This window comes from Mauremys reevesii, linkage group 12, assembly GCF_016161935.1.
Source record: "Mauremys reevesii isolate NIE-2019 linkage group 12, ASM1616193v1, whole genome shotgun sequence".
NCBI lineage: Eukaryota > Metazoa > Chordata > Testudines > Geoemydidae > Mauremys > Mauremys reevesii.
The window spans coordinates 17,281,830-17,299,232 of NC_052634.1; the positions used below are offsets into that span (position 1 = coordinate 17,281,830).

Below are 17,403 nucleotides of genomic sequence, written 5' to 3' on the forward strand. Positions count from 1 at the left end.
GTGACCTTGCTCTGCAGAGCAAGCTGAGTCAGGGCCCGGAGCTGGAGGGACTGGGGGCGCCTTGGGCTGTACCTTCCTCCGGGATCCAGAGGTGCCTGACGTTGCTGTCCAGGCCATGGACCTTCCCGGCATAGGGCCGAACCTTGAACTCATACTTGTAGCCTCTCTTGAGGGCTGGGATGATGACGCTGTGCTCCCTGGGCACCTTCCGTTCAACCCAGTCCGTGCTGACCGGCAGCAGGGAGCGGTACAGCACAGCATGACCCTCAGTGTGCTGGGACGGGCGGATCACCTGAAAGGCAACCATGGTCAGTGGGGGCACAGACCAGGCCAGCAGAGATCTGCTCAACCTCCCAGCCTGCCCATATCCGAGTCTCCTCTTGTCCTCCTGCCCAGGATGGTGCTTGCCTTGGGCAAGGGGCTTGGGGACAGGCTGCCAGAGCTGCATCAGCAGGACTATGTGCTGGAAGAAGCCAACTCAGAGTGTGGTTGCTATGACAGAAAGTGCTGTAGAAATGTTGATAGATGGGAGGGCAGGAGGATGGGCAAGTGGATGGATGAGTTGGTAGATGGGTGGCTGGGGGGTGGCAGGGTCAGAGGGTGGATGGCTGGTTGGGTTCAGTGGATGGGATGAAAAGATGGGTGAGAGTTGGTGGGTGGGTCAGTAGTTGGGGGTGGGTTGGATACTGCCTGCAGATGTGGTTGCCCCATCTCAAAAAAGATATATTGGAATTGGAAAAGGTTCAGAAAAGGGCAACAAAAATGTTTAGGGGTATGGAACGGTTTCCGTACGAGGAGAGATTACTAAAACTGGGACTTTTCAGTTTGGAAAAGAGGAGACTAAGGGCGGATATGAGAGAGGTCTATAAAATCGTGAGTGGTATAGAGAAAGTAAATAAGTAAGTGTTATTTATGTCCTCTCATAATACGAGAACAAGGGGCCACCAAATGAAATTAATAGGTAGCAGGTTTAAAACAAACACAAGAAAGTATTTTTTCATGCAATGAACTGTCAACCTCTGGAACTCCTTGCCAGAGGGTGTTGTGAAGGCCAATACTATAATGGGGTTCAAAAGAGAGCTAGATAGATCCACCAATGGCTATTAGTCAGGATAGAGTCCCTAGCCTTTGTTTGCCAGAAGCTGGGATTGGGTGACAGGGCATAGAATATCAGGGTTAGAAGGGACCTCAGGAAGTCATCTAGTCCAACCCCCTGCTCAAAGCAGGACTAATCCCCAGACAGATTTTTGCCCTGATCCCTAAATGGCCCCCTTGAGGATTGAACTCATAGCCAAGGATTGAACTCACAGCCCTGGATTTAGCAGGCCAATGCACAAACCACTGAGCTATCCCTCCCCACTCACTCGATGAGCACCTGTCTGTTCATTCCCTTTAGGGCCCCTGCCATTGGCTACTGCCAGAGGACAGGATACTGGGCTTGATGGACCTTTGGTCTGACCCAATATGGGCATTCTTATGTTCTTAAGTAGCTGGGAGTCAGTTGGATGGGTGGTTAGATGGATGGGTGGGTAGGAGTCGATGGGTGGGTAAGTAGCTGGAAGTGGGATGGATGGGTGGGAGAGTTGGTGGGTGGGTAAGTAGCTGGGGGATGGGATGGATGGGTGGTTAGATGGATAGGTGGGTAGGAGAATCGGTGGGTGAGTAAGTAGCTGGAAGTGGGATGGATGGGTGGAAGAGTTGGAGGGTGGGTAAGTAGCTGGGGGATGGGATTCATGGGTGGGAGAGATGGTGGGATGAGATGGATGAGTGATTAGATGGATCGATGTGAGTGTTGGTGGGTGGGTAAGTAGTTGGGGGTGGGATGAATGGGCTTGTCTATCGGAGACTCCTGGCTTATGGGCCTCAATACCCATTGCTAGATGTGGATTTCAAACAATGGACGTGACATGAAAGAAACTGACCACATCGTCATCATAAATCGCTCTGCAGCAAAAACTCATGGCTCTTCAGAGCACAGGAACACCAGCAAACTCCAGACTAGCTGTCACTCAGCTCTCACTCGTCCAGCTCCCCACCAGCCAGATGTCCACCAAAAGCTACGGAATGGATGTGCTGCTGGACCTGGTGGCATCCACCCAAGCTGCTCAAAGGTGCCTTGGAACAAGCAAGCACTGGCCATCATCAGGCCAAGTACCAGCAGACTGGACAGACGGCATCATAGTGCCCCTATGCCAGGGTAACGAATCTCACACTGAGTGTAGCAGCTACAGGCTGATTTCATTGCTTTCAGCCCCTGAAAGATCTTCACTCATGTCCTGCTTGGTAGGCTGCAGCCCATGCCTTAACAGACACTGCTGTTCACAGACATCAGGTTTCGCTGATGGGCAGTCGATAATGGACGCTCTCTGTACCCTCTGGCTCCTGGCTGAGCTGCACCAAGAATTCATCCGCCCGCCTCACCTGGCACACACGGACATCAAAGCAGCTTTGAATTCCATTGGCAGGTCAGCACTTTGGCTCACACTGAAAGGATTTGGTGTCCCAGATGTTCTGCTACATCTGGTGTGTGATCTTCACACTGGTCCTGGTGCGAGAGTGTCCTTTGGTTCACAGCTTTCAGTGCATTTCTATACAGCCCCAGGTGTGTGGCAGGGACGTGTTATCACAAATGCTCCATTGACATGCAAAGGGGTGTATGCCTTGACCCTCCCTGGCGCTGCCTGTAGAGCCAGCCTAAAGATTTGTGGATTCCCAGGATTGACCCAGATCTGGGAACTTCCCTCTATAATGCCTGGTAGAATGTCATCAGTCATGGCCACTCTGGCTGGAGGTTGAGCAATGGTCCTCAGTAGCCTATGAGCACCCGATGATGTGGGTAGCTAAGAGGGTAGTTAGCTGGGTGGGTGGGTGAGTGGATGGATGAGAGAGGTGGATGGTGGGTGGGTGGATGGACAGATGGATGAGTGGGAGGGTGAGTAGATAAATATACGAGGGGTGGATGGATGAATACAGGAGGGTGGGTATGTGGGTGGGTGCTGCCCACTGGGCCGGATGCTGAACTGAGCTGACAATTCAGGACACAGTTTGAGCACCTAGCCGATGGAGTGTGCAGGGGAAGCTCTCTACCTTGCGGTATCTGCACACGGACTGAGCATTTGCAATGGCGCCGGACTCAGTTCCCAGGTGCTTTCTACCCCGGGCAGCGCTGCTGCCAGACGTTGCAGAGCACAGGCCCGACTGCATGGGGGAACATGCCAGTGATGAGCCCAGGGGTCTGCCTGGCCCTGCTGGGGAGGCCTTGCAGCGCTTGGCTACTATCTTTCAGGCCTCGCAGCCTATTGCTGGGGGGTCCTGTCCTTGTGACCCTTTCACAGGCAGGTGTGTCACAGCAGAGCCAAAGCCCCACAGTCCCGCCGGCAACCTGCCCAGTGTCCCGGACGGCATTTTTGCGTTACCCACGATCGCCTCCATGAGGGAGGATGGCTTTCAAGGCTGCTGTCCCCATGCCGCTCTGCCGTTGGAGCTGGGGAATCCCCCCCGCCACTGGTCTCCAGCCAGCCCTCCACTCTCCTCGCTGGGCCTGTCCGTGCACGCTGGGAATGGTGGGGCTCCGAGCAGCACTGGGGCAGGGCAAGGCCTAGCCAGGCCAGGCTGCCCAGGGGGACAGGGCTCAGCAGGGCCCTGCTGGAAGAGGCTGGGTGTGGCCGGCACTTTCCCATTCACAGGCTGGGAGTGCAGGGGCAGCTCCCCATTCCCTCCTGCTCCTTCAGGACACGGTGCCGCTGGCTGTAATTCCTGGTGCCTGAGTGGGGTGCTGGGGCTTGTCCTGGGCGACACATTCCCTGGACTTCTCCACTTTTGAACTCTGGGGCCATTTGCAGGCCAGGGAGCACCGTGCTGCACCCACCCCTGAGAGGGGGGCTGTCACACGGGCAGAAGCAGACCATGTCACCCGCGACTCTCTCTGCTCCCTGCCCTGTGCAAATGCACTGCAGCATGGTGAGGCGCTCGCCCTTCCAGCAGGGGGTTGGCTCAGACAGGCCCTGAGCTGCTTCGGGACCTGCACAAGGCCAGGCAGGGCCTGGGGTGAGAACAGGCAACGGGAACTCGAAGGGTGTATGTTCCCCTGGCTGCCTCAGTTCCCACGTACATTAAGCACTGGGGGCCGACAAAATGGAAGCCCCGTTTCCACAGGAAGGCAACATGAGGATGTGAAAACAACATGAAGTCAGCACACCAGGGATAGACCCTGGGGGCCATCCAGACTCTGGAGACCAGCAATGGATTTGGGGGGATATAAGGAGAAGGCAGAAGGCCGCTCGTTACCCTGCGCCGGGAAGCAAAAAGGACAGAGCTCTTTACATCCTGGCCAGGTTGGCTGGAGACACTGGGAGATTGCCTTGGAGAGAAAAACTACTTCAGACAAGGGTTTGGCCAGGTACAGTTCAGTGGAGACTCTACGAAGCAGGTTCTCTCTTCTGGTTTCTATTGCACCATTTTGACTCTATGACCCTTACTTATTAGTAAGCCTAAGTTTTTGTCATAGTTATTTTTAGTAAAAGTCAGGGACAGATCATGGGCAATAAACCAAAAATTAATGGAGCATGAGACCTGTTTGTGACTTTGCTAAAAATAACTAGGGGGCAGGGCTAGATAGGGGGCAGGACTGGAGTCCTGGGGGGTTGGGGGGAAGGAGGGATGATTGACAGGCCAAGCTCAGCTCCGGAGGCCGCAATGGGGGAGGCACAACCAAGAGGGGCACAGAGCCCATGCTCCAGAGCTGGCCCCAGCTGTGGGACAGGGGTGTGGGCCCGGCTGCAGCCCCTGCCAAGCCCAGGATGCTATGGGGGTAGGGCATGGCCCCGGTGGAAGCCACCGCACAGGGGCACATTGCCCTGGCTGCAGCCTCCAGTGGAAGCCATGAGGCTGGGGCTGCAGGGTCCTGGTTCCAGCCAGCCCCAGTGGCAGGGCAGGAGCGCACAGTCCCACCTCCTCCTCCTGAAGCGTAGAAGTCACAGAGGTCCGGTAAAGTCACAGGATCCGGGACTGCCGTGACCTCTGTGACCAAATCGTAGCCTTACTTATTAGCTCTTAAATTTGAGCTTTTGATGCTAAACTCATGACTGAGTCACTATGCTGTGATGTTCCAAAGGCCCTGGCCATGAGCTACAACACTCCACCTGTGTGTACACCGCTCCCTGGAGACAGCAGGCCAGTCATTTCTGTGAGTGTCCAGTGGGCATGGGCTGGGCACCACAGGGGCTGCTCTGAGGACTCACGGGTTGGTGCCTACTGCTAACCCGCACCAAGAGGGTGAGGTCTGGGAAGGCCTGTCAGACAGGGCTTGTGTGGCCAGAGGCTGCTGGCTTCAAGGAGCTGAGCTGAAGCAGGCACAGACAAGCCCACTTCACACTAAGGGCCTCCCAACCCTGGGTGCCCTTGGGGAGCGCCACCCTCACGACGCCCTCCCCTTCACCCCACCCGTCCCCGAGCCAGGCAGAGGGGCCACCCAGGGCTCGCTGCCAGGCACTCCAGGCCGGGGTACCAGTGCACTTAGCACTAGCGGAGACTCCTCACTGACCTTCCAGTGCAGGTAGACGGCAGATGAGGAGGGGAGCGTGGTGCTGTTGTCCAGGTACAGCTGGACGTCCATCATCTCTCGCGGGACGTCCTTCGGCCACTCCCTCTGCCCGGTGTCCAGGGGGTCTACGGGCAAGAAAGGGGCAAGCGTGGGGTTGGGGGCATGGGCAACAGGAGCTCCCCGGGGAAATACCACCCCCAGTGAGCACCTTTAGAAGTTGCTCCCTCTCCCCTCTGACAACCGCAGCCTACGGGCTGTTACCATGTGCTGGCAGCCCAGCTAGTGGGGAGACCACAGGCCCCAGGAATCGAACTGGATGCTGGGAAGGGTGAACAGAGCCAAGCCGGGGGAGGCTCTGCTGTAGCTTCAACCCCCTTCGTGAAGCAAACCCAGGGTTGTGAGTTTAGTCCTTGAGGGGGCCATTTAGGGATCTGGGGCAAAAATCCATCTGGGGATTGGTCCTGCTTTGAGCAGGGGGTGGACTAGATGACCTCCTGAGGTCCCTTCCAACCCGGATATTCCATGATTCTATGAGAGGCAGAGCTGGAGGGGGCAGGGGCTGGGCCAGCCATGAAGTGATGGGCCCAACCCTGCACACACGCAAGCAGCGGAGTCCCTCGGGCCATGCGAGGCGCACTGCCCAGGTGTGTCTGGAGATCGGGCCCTGCCAAGCTAGAGACAGGAGTTCCCAGCAGCCAGGGGCATTGTCTCCTGATGGAACATCCAGGTGCTACTGCGCCCCGGTCCCTGGGCCTGTGGTTCCGCAGGGGTGAGGACCACAGAAAGGGGCTTTCTTGGAGCTCATGTGGGGCTGTTTCAGGCAGTTCAGGGCATTGGCCTGCCTCTGTCCAGATGCTGGGACCCCAGCCTGTCAAGTCTTGGGGAGCAGAGGAGAGAATCGCGCCGGGGCTGCTCAGAGAGGGCCAGAGCTGATGGGGCTGGTGGATGGGTAGGGCAGGGATGTTACGTGTGCCCAGTCGCTGGTGACAGCTTTCTGCCTCCCCCAGTTCCCGGGACATGCTGGAAGCAGGGTGTGCTGGGCACTAAGGTCTCTCTGCTGCCCGCGGGCACGGCCCGGCCCTGCCATGCTGCATGGAGCTGCTTACCCTGCACAGTGAGCGAGGCCTTGGCCGAGGCGGTGCCCACCTGGTTCTGGGCCGTGCAGATGTACCTGCCGGAGTCAAGCGTTGTCACGTAATGAATCCGCAAGGTGTTCTCCTCGTCCACCTCGTGCCTGGGCGTGTGAGACAGAACAGCTGCTGGGAGCTGCGTGGAACAGGGACTGGCTGTTTGTGCCAAGCCCTGTCCTGGCTGGCCCGTAGGCCTCATCGGTATGCACATGACTCATAATAACACCACAAACTTTGGGTGAGCGGGACATGGGCAGCAGGGCTCTGGGTCCCAAACACAGGGGGCTCCCAGCTGCCGGAGCCTGGGATCTTGCATTTGCAGCAACCACTGGTTCCCTCTGCCCCATCAGAGCCAGTGGAGCCGCTATTTCAAGGGGTGGGAATTGCTCATGCTTATGACCAGTAACAATACCAGGCAGCACCCCACTCTGCCCACCTCCAGGAGAACGGGAACAGGTACAGGCTGGGTTTGCCTCCATTGATCCCTCCGGGTGCCATATCGAACAGGCACAGTTCCCCCTCTCCCCCGCGGCCTGGGCAGTGTTGCTAAGTGAGCCTGGCATCCTCCACCTACTTTGCAGCAACGGGCTACGAGAATTACTCAGTGCTTGCAGTGCTGTGTATTCGGATACCCACCCTGCAGGTAACATGCTAGCTGGGGGGTCAGCGCCAAAGCGCAGAAGCCTCCGAATATACATCACATACCTGCCCCAGGGCAGCTCTCCGTGCTCCTTGTGCCACCATACTTTGGGTAGTGGGTCCCCCTCAACACCACACCCCAGCTGGACGGTGCTGCCAAATTTGGCCACAGTATCACTGGGTCTGCGAGTGAACGTTGGCTTTTCTGGGGAGGGAGAAGCAGAGATCGCAGTGAGACATCCCCGCTCTGCTGGGAGATGGAGTTCTGGGCTGCGAGAATGAGAGTCAGTGCCACATGTTACAGGATCCAAGCCCCACAACCTCCTGTGCCCCCAGGAGGTCTCCACCCCCTACCACAGGGGTCCTCAAACTTTTGAGGGTCATGCCCCCCCTTACCCCAGATGGTGCCCCCCCACCAGAGCTGGGGCTGGGAGTGGCTCGGGGGGGGAGGGAGGGGAGGAGGGACGTGGACAGGGGTAAGGGGGCCGAGGCTGGAGCTGCAGCTAGGGCTGGGTGGGGCTGGGAGCGGGGCTGGAATGGAGCCGCAGCCAGGGGCTGAGGCAGAGGGTGGGGTCAGGGCAGGGCTGGGAGCAGAGGAGCAGCTAGGCCATGATGGGGGCAGGCAACCAGGCTCCTGGCCAAGTTCTGAGCCGTGCCAAGGCCGGGGATGGGACCAGGTGTGGGACCGGGAGCCGAGGCTATGGCTGGGGATGGGGCCGGAGCAGAGCTGCGGGGGTGGGCTCTCCCTCCTCACCCCCTGTGGGGACTGGCCCAGGCCTGCCATGCCCCCCCACCATGTTCCTCCATGCCACCCTAGGGGGGAGTGCCCCACAGTTTGGAGACCTCTGCCCTACCAGCATGTGCAGCCCTCAGGGAATAAGGACAGTCAGAAAGGGGAAGGACCAGCCATTGCCTGCATTGGGGGTGTCACGATAACCGGGTCTACAATGTATCCTTACTGTGAGCAACTGTGAAAAGCAGTGGAAGTTCACAGACGCTCCAGTAACCTGTGACGACAAATGTTGGCGGGAAAAGCTGCCAAGGGAGACCGAGACTGAATGTGTCAAACAAAAAGGCCCCTGATATAATGCTAGCGCCCACTGTCCACAGAACCCACCTCTCTAACATGACAACCCCAACCTCAGCCACACGGCTCTCCACACTATCTATGTACCCCTGGCAGCCTACCTCTAACCACTACCTCACAAGCCCCTCTCAGAGCCAGGATTCCTGAGCTCCACTGTTCTATTGCTGTCTAACAAATGGTTGTGTAACCCACTGAGATAGTGTGTGTCAAGCCCCCCTCTAGCAGCAGGTCCACAGGGCATTTGGCAATTGCTGCTGTCGCTCCTAGGTTGGGGTCAGTCCCTGCTGGCGACCCATGGCTGGGGTGTGTGTACTGGCCTTTTGGCCTTCGTAAGGTCACCGGAAGAGGAAGATAAAAAAATTAAAATGGTTTAAAACACAGCCTGTCAATTACGGCGTGCCAGAATGCAGGCCTTCCCCATTTCAATCATTTCTCTCCCATTCGACTGCCCGTTGCCAGGGCAGAAGGTGTGTGCGTGTGTGTGTGCGGGCACTGGGAGAGGCTGGCTTGGCTCAAGCCCTGTCCGCACTGCTGTTTGTAAGCCTGGAAATGGTTTCCCATGTGGCTGAACTGGGAGGAAGTGACACAGCAACTCCGAAAGCCTGGAGAGGTTGGAGTTCAAACGGAGTCATTTCCTGGAAATCTGTAGCTAAGGCAGGGACTTGTCTCCAGGGAAAGCAACGTGGGAGAGAAGCCAGTCCAGTGAGTCTCTAAACCATGCACTGGCTTGCGGTTCAACGTGGTTGTCACAAGAGTGCTGAAGCTTGAATCAGGCCCAGGGACTGTTTTTGGAAGCCTCTGATATTCTCCAGGACTCGGGGTGCAGGCTCCAAACCAGGAGCCATGGAGTGAAGCTGCAAATGGAGCAAGCTCCCAGGGAGAGACCCGTGCGTTCAGAGGGGCCAGGATGGGGACCTTCCAGGTAAAGGAGGCTGAGCACCAAGGAGGGGCCTCAGGGCTGCCTGCCTGCTGCTCTCCCAGCACATCCTGGCCATTATGGCAGAGCAGCTCCAGGGATCACCTGGCTAGGAATATCCTCCCTCAAGGGGAACGTCCCTTTCCATGCAGGGAGCCAGTGTAGCCAGGGATTCCCTGCAGCCAGCAGCACTCCTAGGCGCTTGGCTTCACAAGCTCCAGGGAGCGTCGCCTGAGTCCCAGCCAGCCTGAACTGGTCCTCTCGCCCTGGGGAGCAGGATTCCTTGGGTGCTGTCACCAAACCTCCTGCCGCCCTGCGAGGGGGAGCTGCTGTTATGGTCTAGGAGAACCAGCCCCTCTCATGGGTGCCGGCCTGCTATTAATGCCCCTCAGATGGTGACCGCACTGGGCATCCTGGGCACAGGCCATGTGGGTCCTACCGGTGGTATCATTGGTCAGAAATATGTCACCTGGCCAGTTTTCTCACACCCCATGTGTGACAAAGTGGGGATTTTTCATAATGTTTTGTATGAATACTGTGTGTGCCTCAGTTTCCCCTATGTGCTGCATGGTTAACTAGGTGGGGAGGAAAGGTTGTTTACTCTTTGCAGAGGTCCAGGTGAGACTGACCCTGGCTGTCTGGGGCCTGGGCCCAGGGGATATCCCTGAAGACAGTGACCACTCAAATTCCCTGGACATTTGGCACCTAGCAACTAACTACCATGGATGGCCCAACCTCCTGAGGAAGCCAGTCAGGTGTGACCAGCTGGAGAACAAAAGGCTAAGGGGACGGCCAGATGACTGTGTTTGCCTGGGAACAAGGACAAAGGACTGAGAAGGGGCCAGGTGGGGTTGTTAAGTGTGGGTTGCTGGGCTTCTGGACTGGACTACAGAGCCTCAGAGGGGCTCTGGACTCTGCACTGACCCAGCTGAACTTTGCTGTAACTTCCCATTCACTGTGTTAACTAAGGACATCCTGCACTCTGTTCCTGCTGTCACACTGGCTGGGAATCACTCAAGTCAGGAAGCTGGGGGTGCATTGCTTCCCTTGGGTGTGCAAGTCCTACTCAGGTGAACTGGCTGCAGGGAGCTCATGGAGTGAAGCCGGGGGGCTGAAGGCTCTGAGGTTCGGTCCCAGAAGGTGGGGAAGCCAAGGGGCTTGCCCCAGTGATATAGTGACCCAAAGGGGGCTGACACACTGAAGGCGTCCTCTCAGGGACTGTCCCAGAGCTGTGGGTCTGTGACCCATGGCAGCTGCTTGGATATCAGCTGAGCGCCAGGCCCAGTGGGCAAGGCCCAAGGAGGGGACTGTCTCCTCACCCAGGACAGACACCAGGGCAGCTTTGCTCTCTCGTTGGCCTGCCTGGTTGGAAGCCATGCACACATACAGCCCCGCATCACTCCTCTGGGCGTGCACCATCAGGAGCTTCCCGCTGGAGACCTGCAAGGAGGGAGAGAGGGAGTCAGGGGCCCACGTAGGGTGACCAGGTAGCAAGTGTGAAAAATCAGGATGGGGGGGTGTAATAGGCACCTATATAAGACAAAACCCCCCAAAATCAGGACTGTCCCTATAAAATCGGGACATCTGGTCACCCTAGGCCCACATGTTGCCCCAGCCAGAGCCAGCCCTAGTGCAGGAACTCGGCATCTGGGGGAAGCTTAGCTTGTGCCCCCACGTACTGGGCCAGCAGCAGGAACGGCAGCACCCCACCAAGTCCAGTACAACAGAGAGACGGCTGAAAGAGCGAGAGTGAGCGAGCGCGTATTTGGGCTAGAGCGTGACAGGCCTGACTACCCACGCTGGGCGGAGGTAGCGCCGTCCCAGCCCTGGGAAGAGGGGGCCAAAGCAGCTCTGTTCGAACTCTGGGACGGACGCTGGGGGCTGAGGCAGCTCCACCCGTCTGCAGGCAGCAAACACCATGAGGCTTGGTGCTCTAGCATGCAACCATGCCCCCTGCACGATGCTGCAGGTGGGAAAAGCCAGGGCAGGGGAGTGTGTGAGGAGCGGGGCGAGGACCGAGCTTACCTCGTAATGGCCAGCCGTCTGGCTTATGGGGACCCCGTCCTTCTTCCAGGAGATGGTGGGCTCGGGATGCCCCCTCGGGGGCACACACTCTAACAGCACCTGCTCCCCCACCGTCACCAGCAGGTCGCTGGGCTGCAGCCGGAAATCTTCCCGCAGCGCTGCAAGGAGACCAAACATAAGCCAAACCACAGGGCAAAGCCTCCAGCCCTCCTGCTGCCCCGGCCCGAGAGGCAGAATCTGGCCCAGCGACTCCCCGGCATTGAGCCCCGTTTCTCTTTTGGCACATCCACCTGCTCCTGCCAGTGGGTAGGGCCTGTGGGGGCAGGGGCACACGGACTCTTCCTTGGACCCAGGCCGGTGGGTGCCCTCACCCACCTGGGATGGCTTCTGCTCCTTGCTAGGATTTGCCCAGGGTTTTGGGAGCATCTGGCTGAAAATCCAGGAGGCAGATATAGCAGAGCAGCGAATGGAATGTAGCCCTGTCCATCATGTCTATTCAGCCAGCTGCCCCATAGCCACGCTGGGCACCCTCCAGCCTCCTGCTCTTCCCTGAGCTCCTGCGGTCCCGGTCCTGTACCAGGTATGGACGGGCTACGGAGCTTCCTGTGGAGTGAGCCCCCCAACTGTGTTCAGCATCAGGCCCTCTGATGCTCCCCCACCACCCATGGCTCAGGGGAGCTGACATAAGGTATGTTACACACAGCGCCGCCATGTGACTGAACAGTATAATACAGTTTAGCATGCCATTCCATCTCCACCTCTGAGTTCTACTTTCCTACCGTTTACACTAAACTCACGATCAGCACCAATCAGTCTGTTAAATGTCTCTGAATCACACTGGTTTTCTAATTACACAACCCAAACCCGTAACTACGTGGTCATCTGGCTGTACAGTCCGTCTAGAATCCTTGAGTCTTCCTTTCCTTGTTTTGCATCTGCCAGCTGTAGAGTTTGCTCTGTGGTTGATTGTTCTTTCAGAGGAACAAATTGTAGATGTCAATGGTTTCTGTTGAACTCTCCACTATTGGCCTTGATCACATATGTTCTGGGCGACGAATTCTTTTTCTTTACAACAGCTTTCCAACAGAGGCTTGGGCAGTGCAGACCCTGTGCCGAACACCTGCAGGGAGTGGCCGGTGCAGCCATCAGCACTGATACGCAATCAGATCTTCCACATAGGCTGTGTTTGCCCGTTCGGGTGAGGCTGGGTAGATCCGTGGCGCCCTCCCGTGAACAGAAGGAGTAAAAGACGAGCTTCCCCTTCCTTCTCTTTTCCTATGGCTGGATTTTCGTTCCGGGCTCAGAGTCCAGCAGTGCCTGGCTAAGCTGCAGGGCATTTCAGGGGCTCTGTTGCTCACCACAAATAAACAAGGAGAGCGCTGAGTCCCCATCTGAATTCGACTCTCCTTTTCCCACACAAGGTCCACCAGGCAGCCTGGTTTGATACCATCTGGCAGTTCCTATGTGGAAGCCTGGTTCAGATCCCCTCATCCACGACAGGTTCAGATCCCCTCATCCATGCAGGACCATGCAGTCTTAGCCAAGGGCACCAGAACCTTTGTAGAAGTGGGGAGCCACCAGCACTGGAACCAGGGGGGGTTCAGAGGGCCATGCACCCCACTTTTTAACATGGGCATAGTTTGGGGAGAAGAAGGGATGGCATTGCCTCCCCAAACTACACCCATATGGTGATGGCCCCTGGCTCCCCAACAAGTTCTGGCAGTGTTGGCTTAGCCACACCAGCCCCAGCTCCAGCAAAGGATCTGAGATCCCCTCTCATGCCTGTGCCTGCCGAGGAGGAGAAAGTGGATGGCGCCTCATCAGGCCAGCACGTCATGCAACAAGCCAGGACTTTACCCAGGGCTTCATTAGTGTTGCTAATAAAAGCATCTCCCAAACCAGGTTTGCCCGTATGAATATTTATAATCCACCGACACCAGGACAAGGCCCTGGTCTGAGCTGTTGGACTTCAAATGGAGCCTGATCGGTAACAAAGTGTTAATTGGAAAGGCTCTGGACCTGCCCAGCAGAGGGGATTGCATTGCATCACTAATGAAATGTGGGTTATTGTGCTGAGCAACCCTTGCAAAAGGAAATAGTGTGGGGGGGGCAGAGGGGGCACTAGACTGTTCTCAGTGGTAGAAGATGACAGAACAAGGAGTAATGGTCTCAAGTTGCAGAAGGGGAGGTTTAGGTTGGACATTAGGAAAAACTTTTTCACTAGTAGGGTGGTGAAGAACTGGAATGCGTTACCTAGGGAGGTGGTGGAATCTCTTTCCTTAGAGATTTTTAAGGTCAGGCTTGACAAAGCCCTGGCTGGGATGATTTAGTTGGGTTTGGTCCTGCTTTGAGCAGGGGGTTGGACTAGATGACCTCCTGAGGTCCCTTCCAACCCTGAGATTCTATGATTCTATGACTGGCTGCGACAATCCAGAGCTGCAACTGCCAAAAATGCAGCCAGCCCCCTTACAGGGGGGTGCGAGCAGCAGACATGCAGTGAGCGTGGCAGAGGAGCAGTGAACATGTGCAGCTCTTCTGGCCCAGAGCAGGGACTGTCCTCCAGGATCACTTTACCCCATTGCAGGAAGCCTGGAGCCAGCGGATCTTCAACACATGACAGACAATGACCAACATGATGCTGGAATTGGGGCCGGGGGGCACCGGGTGTGATAAATGAAGGGGGTGGGGAGCGCCCTTTTATGGACACCCAGCCGGCCAGTAGCTATAAAATCCCTGTTAGTAGCTGTTCTCTACTTGCTTCACCTGTAAAGGGTTAAAAAAACCCCAAAACCACATAAGTAAAAGGAAGGGAGCGGGCAGGGAGAGCCAATGGGAAGGCTAGAACTTTTTAAATTTGGTGGAAAAAGTGCCCCCACCTTCTGCACTCCAAGTGCCAGAGCAAGGAATCAGCCCTGACACAGGGTTTCAGCAAATCCCTGACTGTGGGTGTGAGATGGAAGAGAGGTCACCCGCTGCTGCAGGCAGACACAGCACCCTGCCCCGCAGGCCCAGGAAGACGGGGCCCCCGGCTAGCTACATTTTCGGTGTGACTGAATTGGGGCTGGAAATCCCTTGACCCTTTCAGAGGGATTGTTTATTCACCACAAACTAGCTTCAGGCTGACTGATACCATTCCTAGATTGGCACTGAGCTCGTCGAATCGTTTCTACTGACCTGAGGAGGCTGGACCGTTTCGATAATGTGTGTGTGTGTGTGGGGGGGGGACCTTTTGATAGCTTTCAACCCAAACAGGATCGCTTTGGTTTTCAGGCATTTGCGAAAAGCCAGCGACCGGCTTCACAAACCAGCCGGCGGACAAGTCACCACCCTCCTTGGCACGAGGCTGGTGGTTAGTGAGCTCCCTGGACAGCTGATTTCCTTTGTTTTCTTTCTCAGCTCTTCCCTGGAAGTGGGGTGGGGGTGAAAGGGCTTGAGGGTACCCCACAGCGAGAAATTCCCAAGTGCACCTTCCTGGATCCAAAGGGGTTTTTTTGCACTTGGGTAGTGGCAGCATCTTCCCATTTAAGGTCCCAACAAATCCCAAACTTGGGAGTTTAATACAAGCCTGGAGTGGCCAGTATAAATTTTTAGAATCCTTCTGCACTCAAAGTGCCAGAGTGTGGAATCCGCCATGACAGCCCCTAGACCAAAAAATTCATTAGTCACTCCGCTCTACTTCCTACTAATCTGCAAAGTGTCTCCCACTCTGCGGGCACTGAGTGAATAACCATCATCCCCATGGCAGGGAGGCCTTGGAAAGTTACCTTATAAATAGAAGGAGAGTTGCCTGTGGAGTTTCAGCACATTCTTCCCAGTCCAGTTGCAATGAGCATCTCCCTGTGTTTTACTCAGGTTCTGGACAGAGAGACAACGTACCAGATGGCAGTGTCTGGGCCAGAGCTCCAGATACTGTAGGAAATTGGCTCATTTGCCTTCCCAGCCAAGCACAGACCAAAGAGAAATACCCTCCATTCGATACATTCCTCTTCTCCAACCAAAGCCCAGTGCAAGGCCATACTTGGAAGGCCGTGTAGGGAGCTGGCACGCAGGAGGCTGCCCTGGTGTCTCATAGCGGTTACATGGGGACCTCTCAACGTATCTGTGCGACTCGGCCTGAGCAGGGGCTAAGAGGCTGCATTGGAGTGACCTACAACCCAGAACTCTCAATTTCCAGCTTTTGCTTCATTTCAAAAAAGCAAACAGGATGTTAGGAATCATTAAAAAGGGGATAGAGAATAAGACTGAGAATATATTATTGCCCTTATATAAATCCATGGTACGCCCACATCTCGAATACTGTGTACAGATGTGGTCTCCTCACCTCAAAAAAGATATTCTAGCACTAGAAAAGGTTCAGAAAAGGGCAACTAAAATGATTAGGGGTTTAGAGAGGGTCCCATATGAGGAAAGATTAAAGAGGCTAGGACTCTTCAGCTTGGAAAAGAGAAGACTAAGGGGGGACATGATAGAGGTATATAAAATCATGAGTGATGTTGAGAAAGTGGATAAGGAAAAGTTATTTACTTATTCCCATAATACAAGAACTAGGGGTCACCAAATGAAATTAATAGGCAGCAGGTTTAAAACAAATAAAAGGAAGTTCTTCTTCACGCAGCGCACAGTCAACTTGTGGAACTCCTTACCTGAGGAGGTTGTGAAGGCTAGGACTATAACAATGTTTAAAAGGGGACTAGATAAATTCATGGTGGCTAAGTCCATAAATGGCTATTAGCCAGAATGGGTAAGAATGGTGTCCCTAGCCTCTGTTCGTCAGAGGATGGAGATGGATGGCAGGAGAGAGATCACTTGATCATTGCCTGTTAGATTCACTCCCTCAGGGGCACCTGGCATTGGCCACTGTCGGTAGACAGATACTGGACTAGATGGACCTTTGGTCTGACCCGGTACGGCCTTTCTTATGTTCTTATGTTATGTTCCTATGTGGAAAACTCTTGATGGGCCCAACCCTGCTTCAGTAGAAGTTGAGGGTGCTCAGCGCCATTCAGATTAGGCCCCCTGTGGCTACCCCTGAGCGGGACATGGGAAATTGCTGCTGGCATTATTTATCCTCTTTCACTGATGCATCCTGGGTTAATATTGTTTGTTCCCCAGCTGATTTGTTTGGTTAAATCAAAGAACTGGGGGAAAGCTGTGGTTATTGTTAGCAGGCTCAGCAAAGCACTGAAAGCAAAGTCAAATCTCTCGGCTGCCCGGTAAGCACGGCCATTTCCAGGCACTCAATCCAGTGAGCAGCTCCCAACGCCTTACCGGCAATGTAGAGGGACGCGTTCTTGCTGCTGGCTGTGCCCAGGTGGTTCGTGGCTACGCAGGTGTACACCCCTTCATCGGACTGGCCCTTCTGCTGATTGAGGCGGAGGAAGAAGAGCGACCCATCAGGCAGAAGGGTGCGCTGGGAATAAACGTTGTCTTTGCTCGTTTCCACATACTCCCCATTACGGTACCACTCAATAGTGGGTGCCGGGCTCCCTGCCACGCGGCAGTTCAGGGTGGCCGGCTGGTCCCAACGCACCACCAAGTCTGTTGGGTGATCAATGATGTAGGGCGGGAACTCCTCAGAATGGGACTTTGACCCTAGGGATAAAATGGCAGAACATGACATCATCCAACTTCTCTTTCGCTGCACCCTCCCCCATCACACTGCCACCCCACATCACATGGCAGCCTCAGTATCACCAGTGGGAAGCCCTGGCCAGTCATTCTCTCACACCCTTTCTAAAGCCGCTCTTTGAGGTGTTTCCAGGGGCTAGACTGAGTGGCTCAGTTGGGTTTAGACTCTGAGATCCTAGCAACCAAACATCCCCCAACCCTCCCCCAGCCCAGATCCAGCATTTCTATGGAAGATGGCTGCTGCCTGAGCTAATCTCTCGTGACAAACTGTCATTTCCAGGTGGGCCTCTGGAGGAGAGCAATTCCCACCATCTTACCCCCAAGCCCCTTCAGTCCTGCAGAAGCAGGATATTAATTATTAACAGTATTATCGTTTGCATTGTCATAGACCTAGGCCTAGGTGCTGACTTTCTTCTTTCCTGCTCCACTCCAAGGC

The 17,403-nt window shown here is 55.6% G+C and overlaps 1 protein-coding gene across 2 annotated transcripts in view; it reads right to left on the reverse strand.

Annotated features, from left to right (window-relative positions):
* Positions 1 to 17,403, reverse strand: part of ROBO4 (roundabout guidance receptor 4) — a 70,042-nt gene that overhangs the window by 38,811 nt on the left and 13,828 nt on the right. For both annotated transcript variants that reach the window (XM_039496122.1, XM_039496120.1), the window contains exons 2-8: positions 16,608 to 16,931; positions 11,340 to 11,497; positions 10,634 to 10,754; positions 7,378 to 7,516; positions 6,649 to 6,776; positions 5,543 to 5,667; positions 73 to 292 (exon numbers count right to left, since the gene is read on the reverse strand). In XM_039496122.1, coding sequence (XP_039352056.1) covers positions 73 to 292; positions 5,543 to 5,667; positions 6,649 to 6,776; positions 7,378 to 7,516; positions 10,634 to 10,754; positions 11,340 to 11,497; positions 16,608 to 16,931 — 1,215 coding nt within the window. The remainder of the gene's footprint in view (positions 1 to 72; positions 293 to 5,542; positions 5,668 to 6,648; positions 6,777 to 7,377; positions 7,517 to 10,633; positions 10,755 to 11,339; positions 11,498 to 16,607; positions 16,932 to 17,403) is intronic.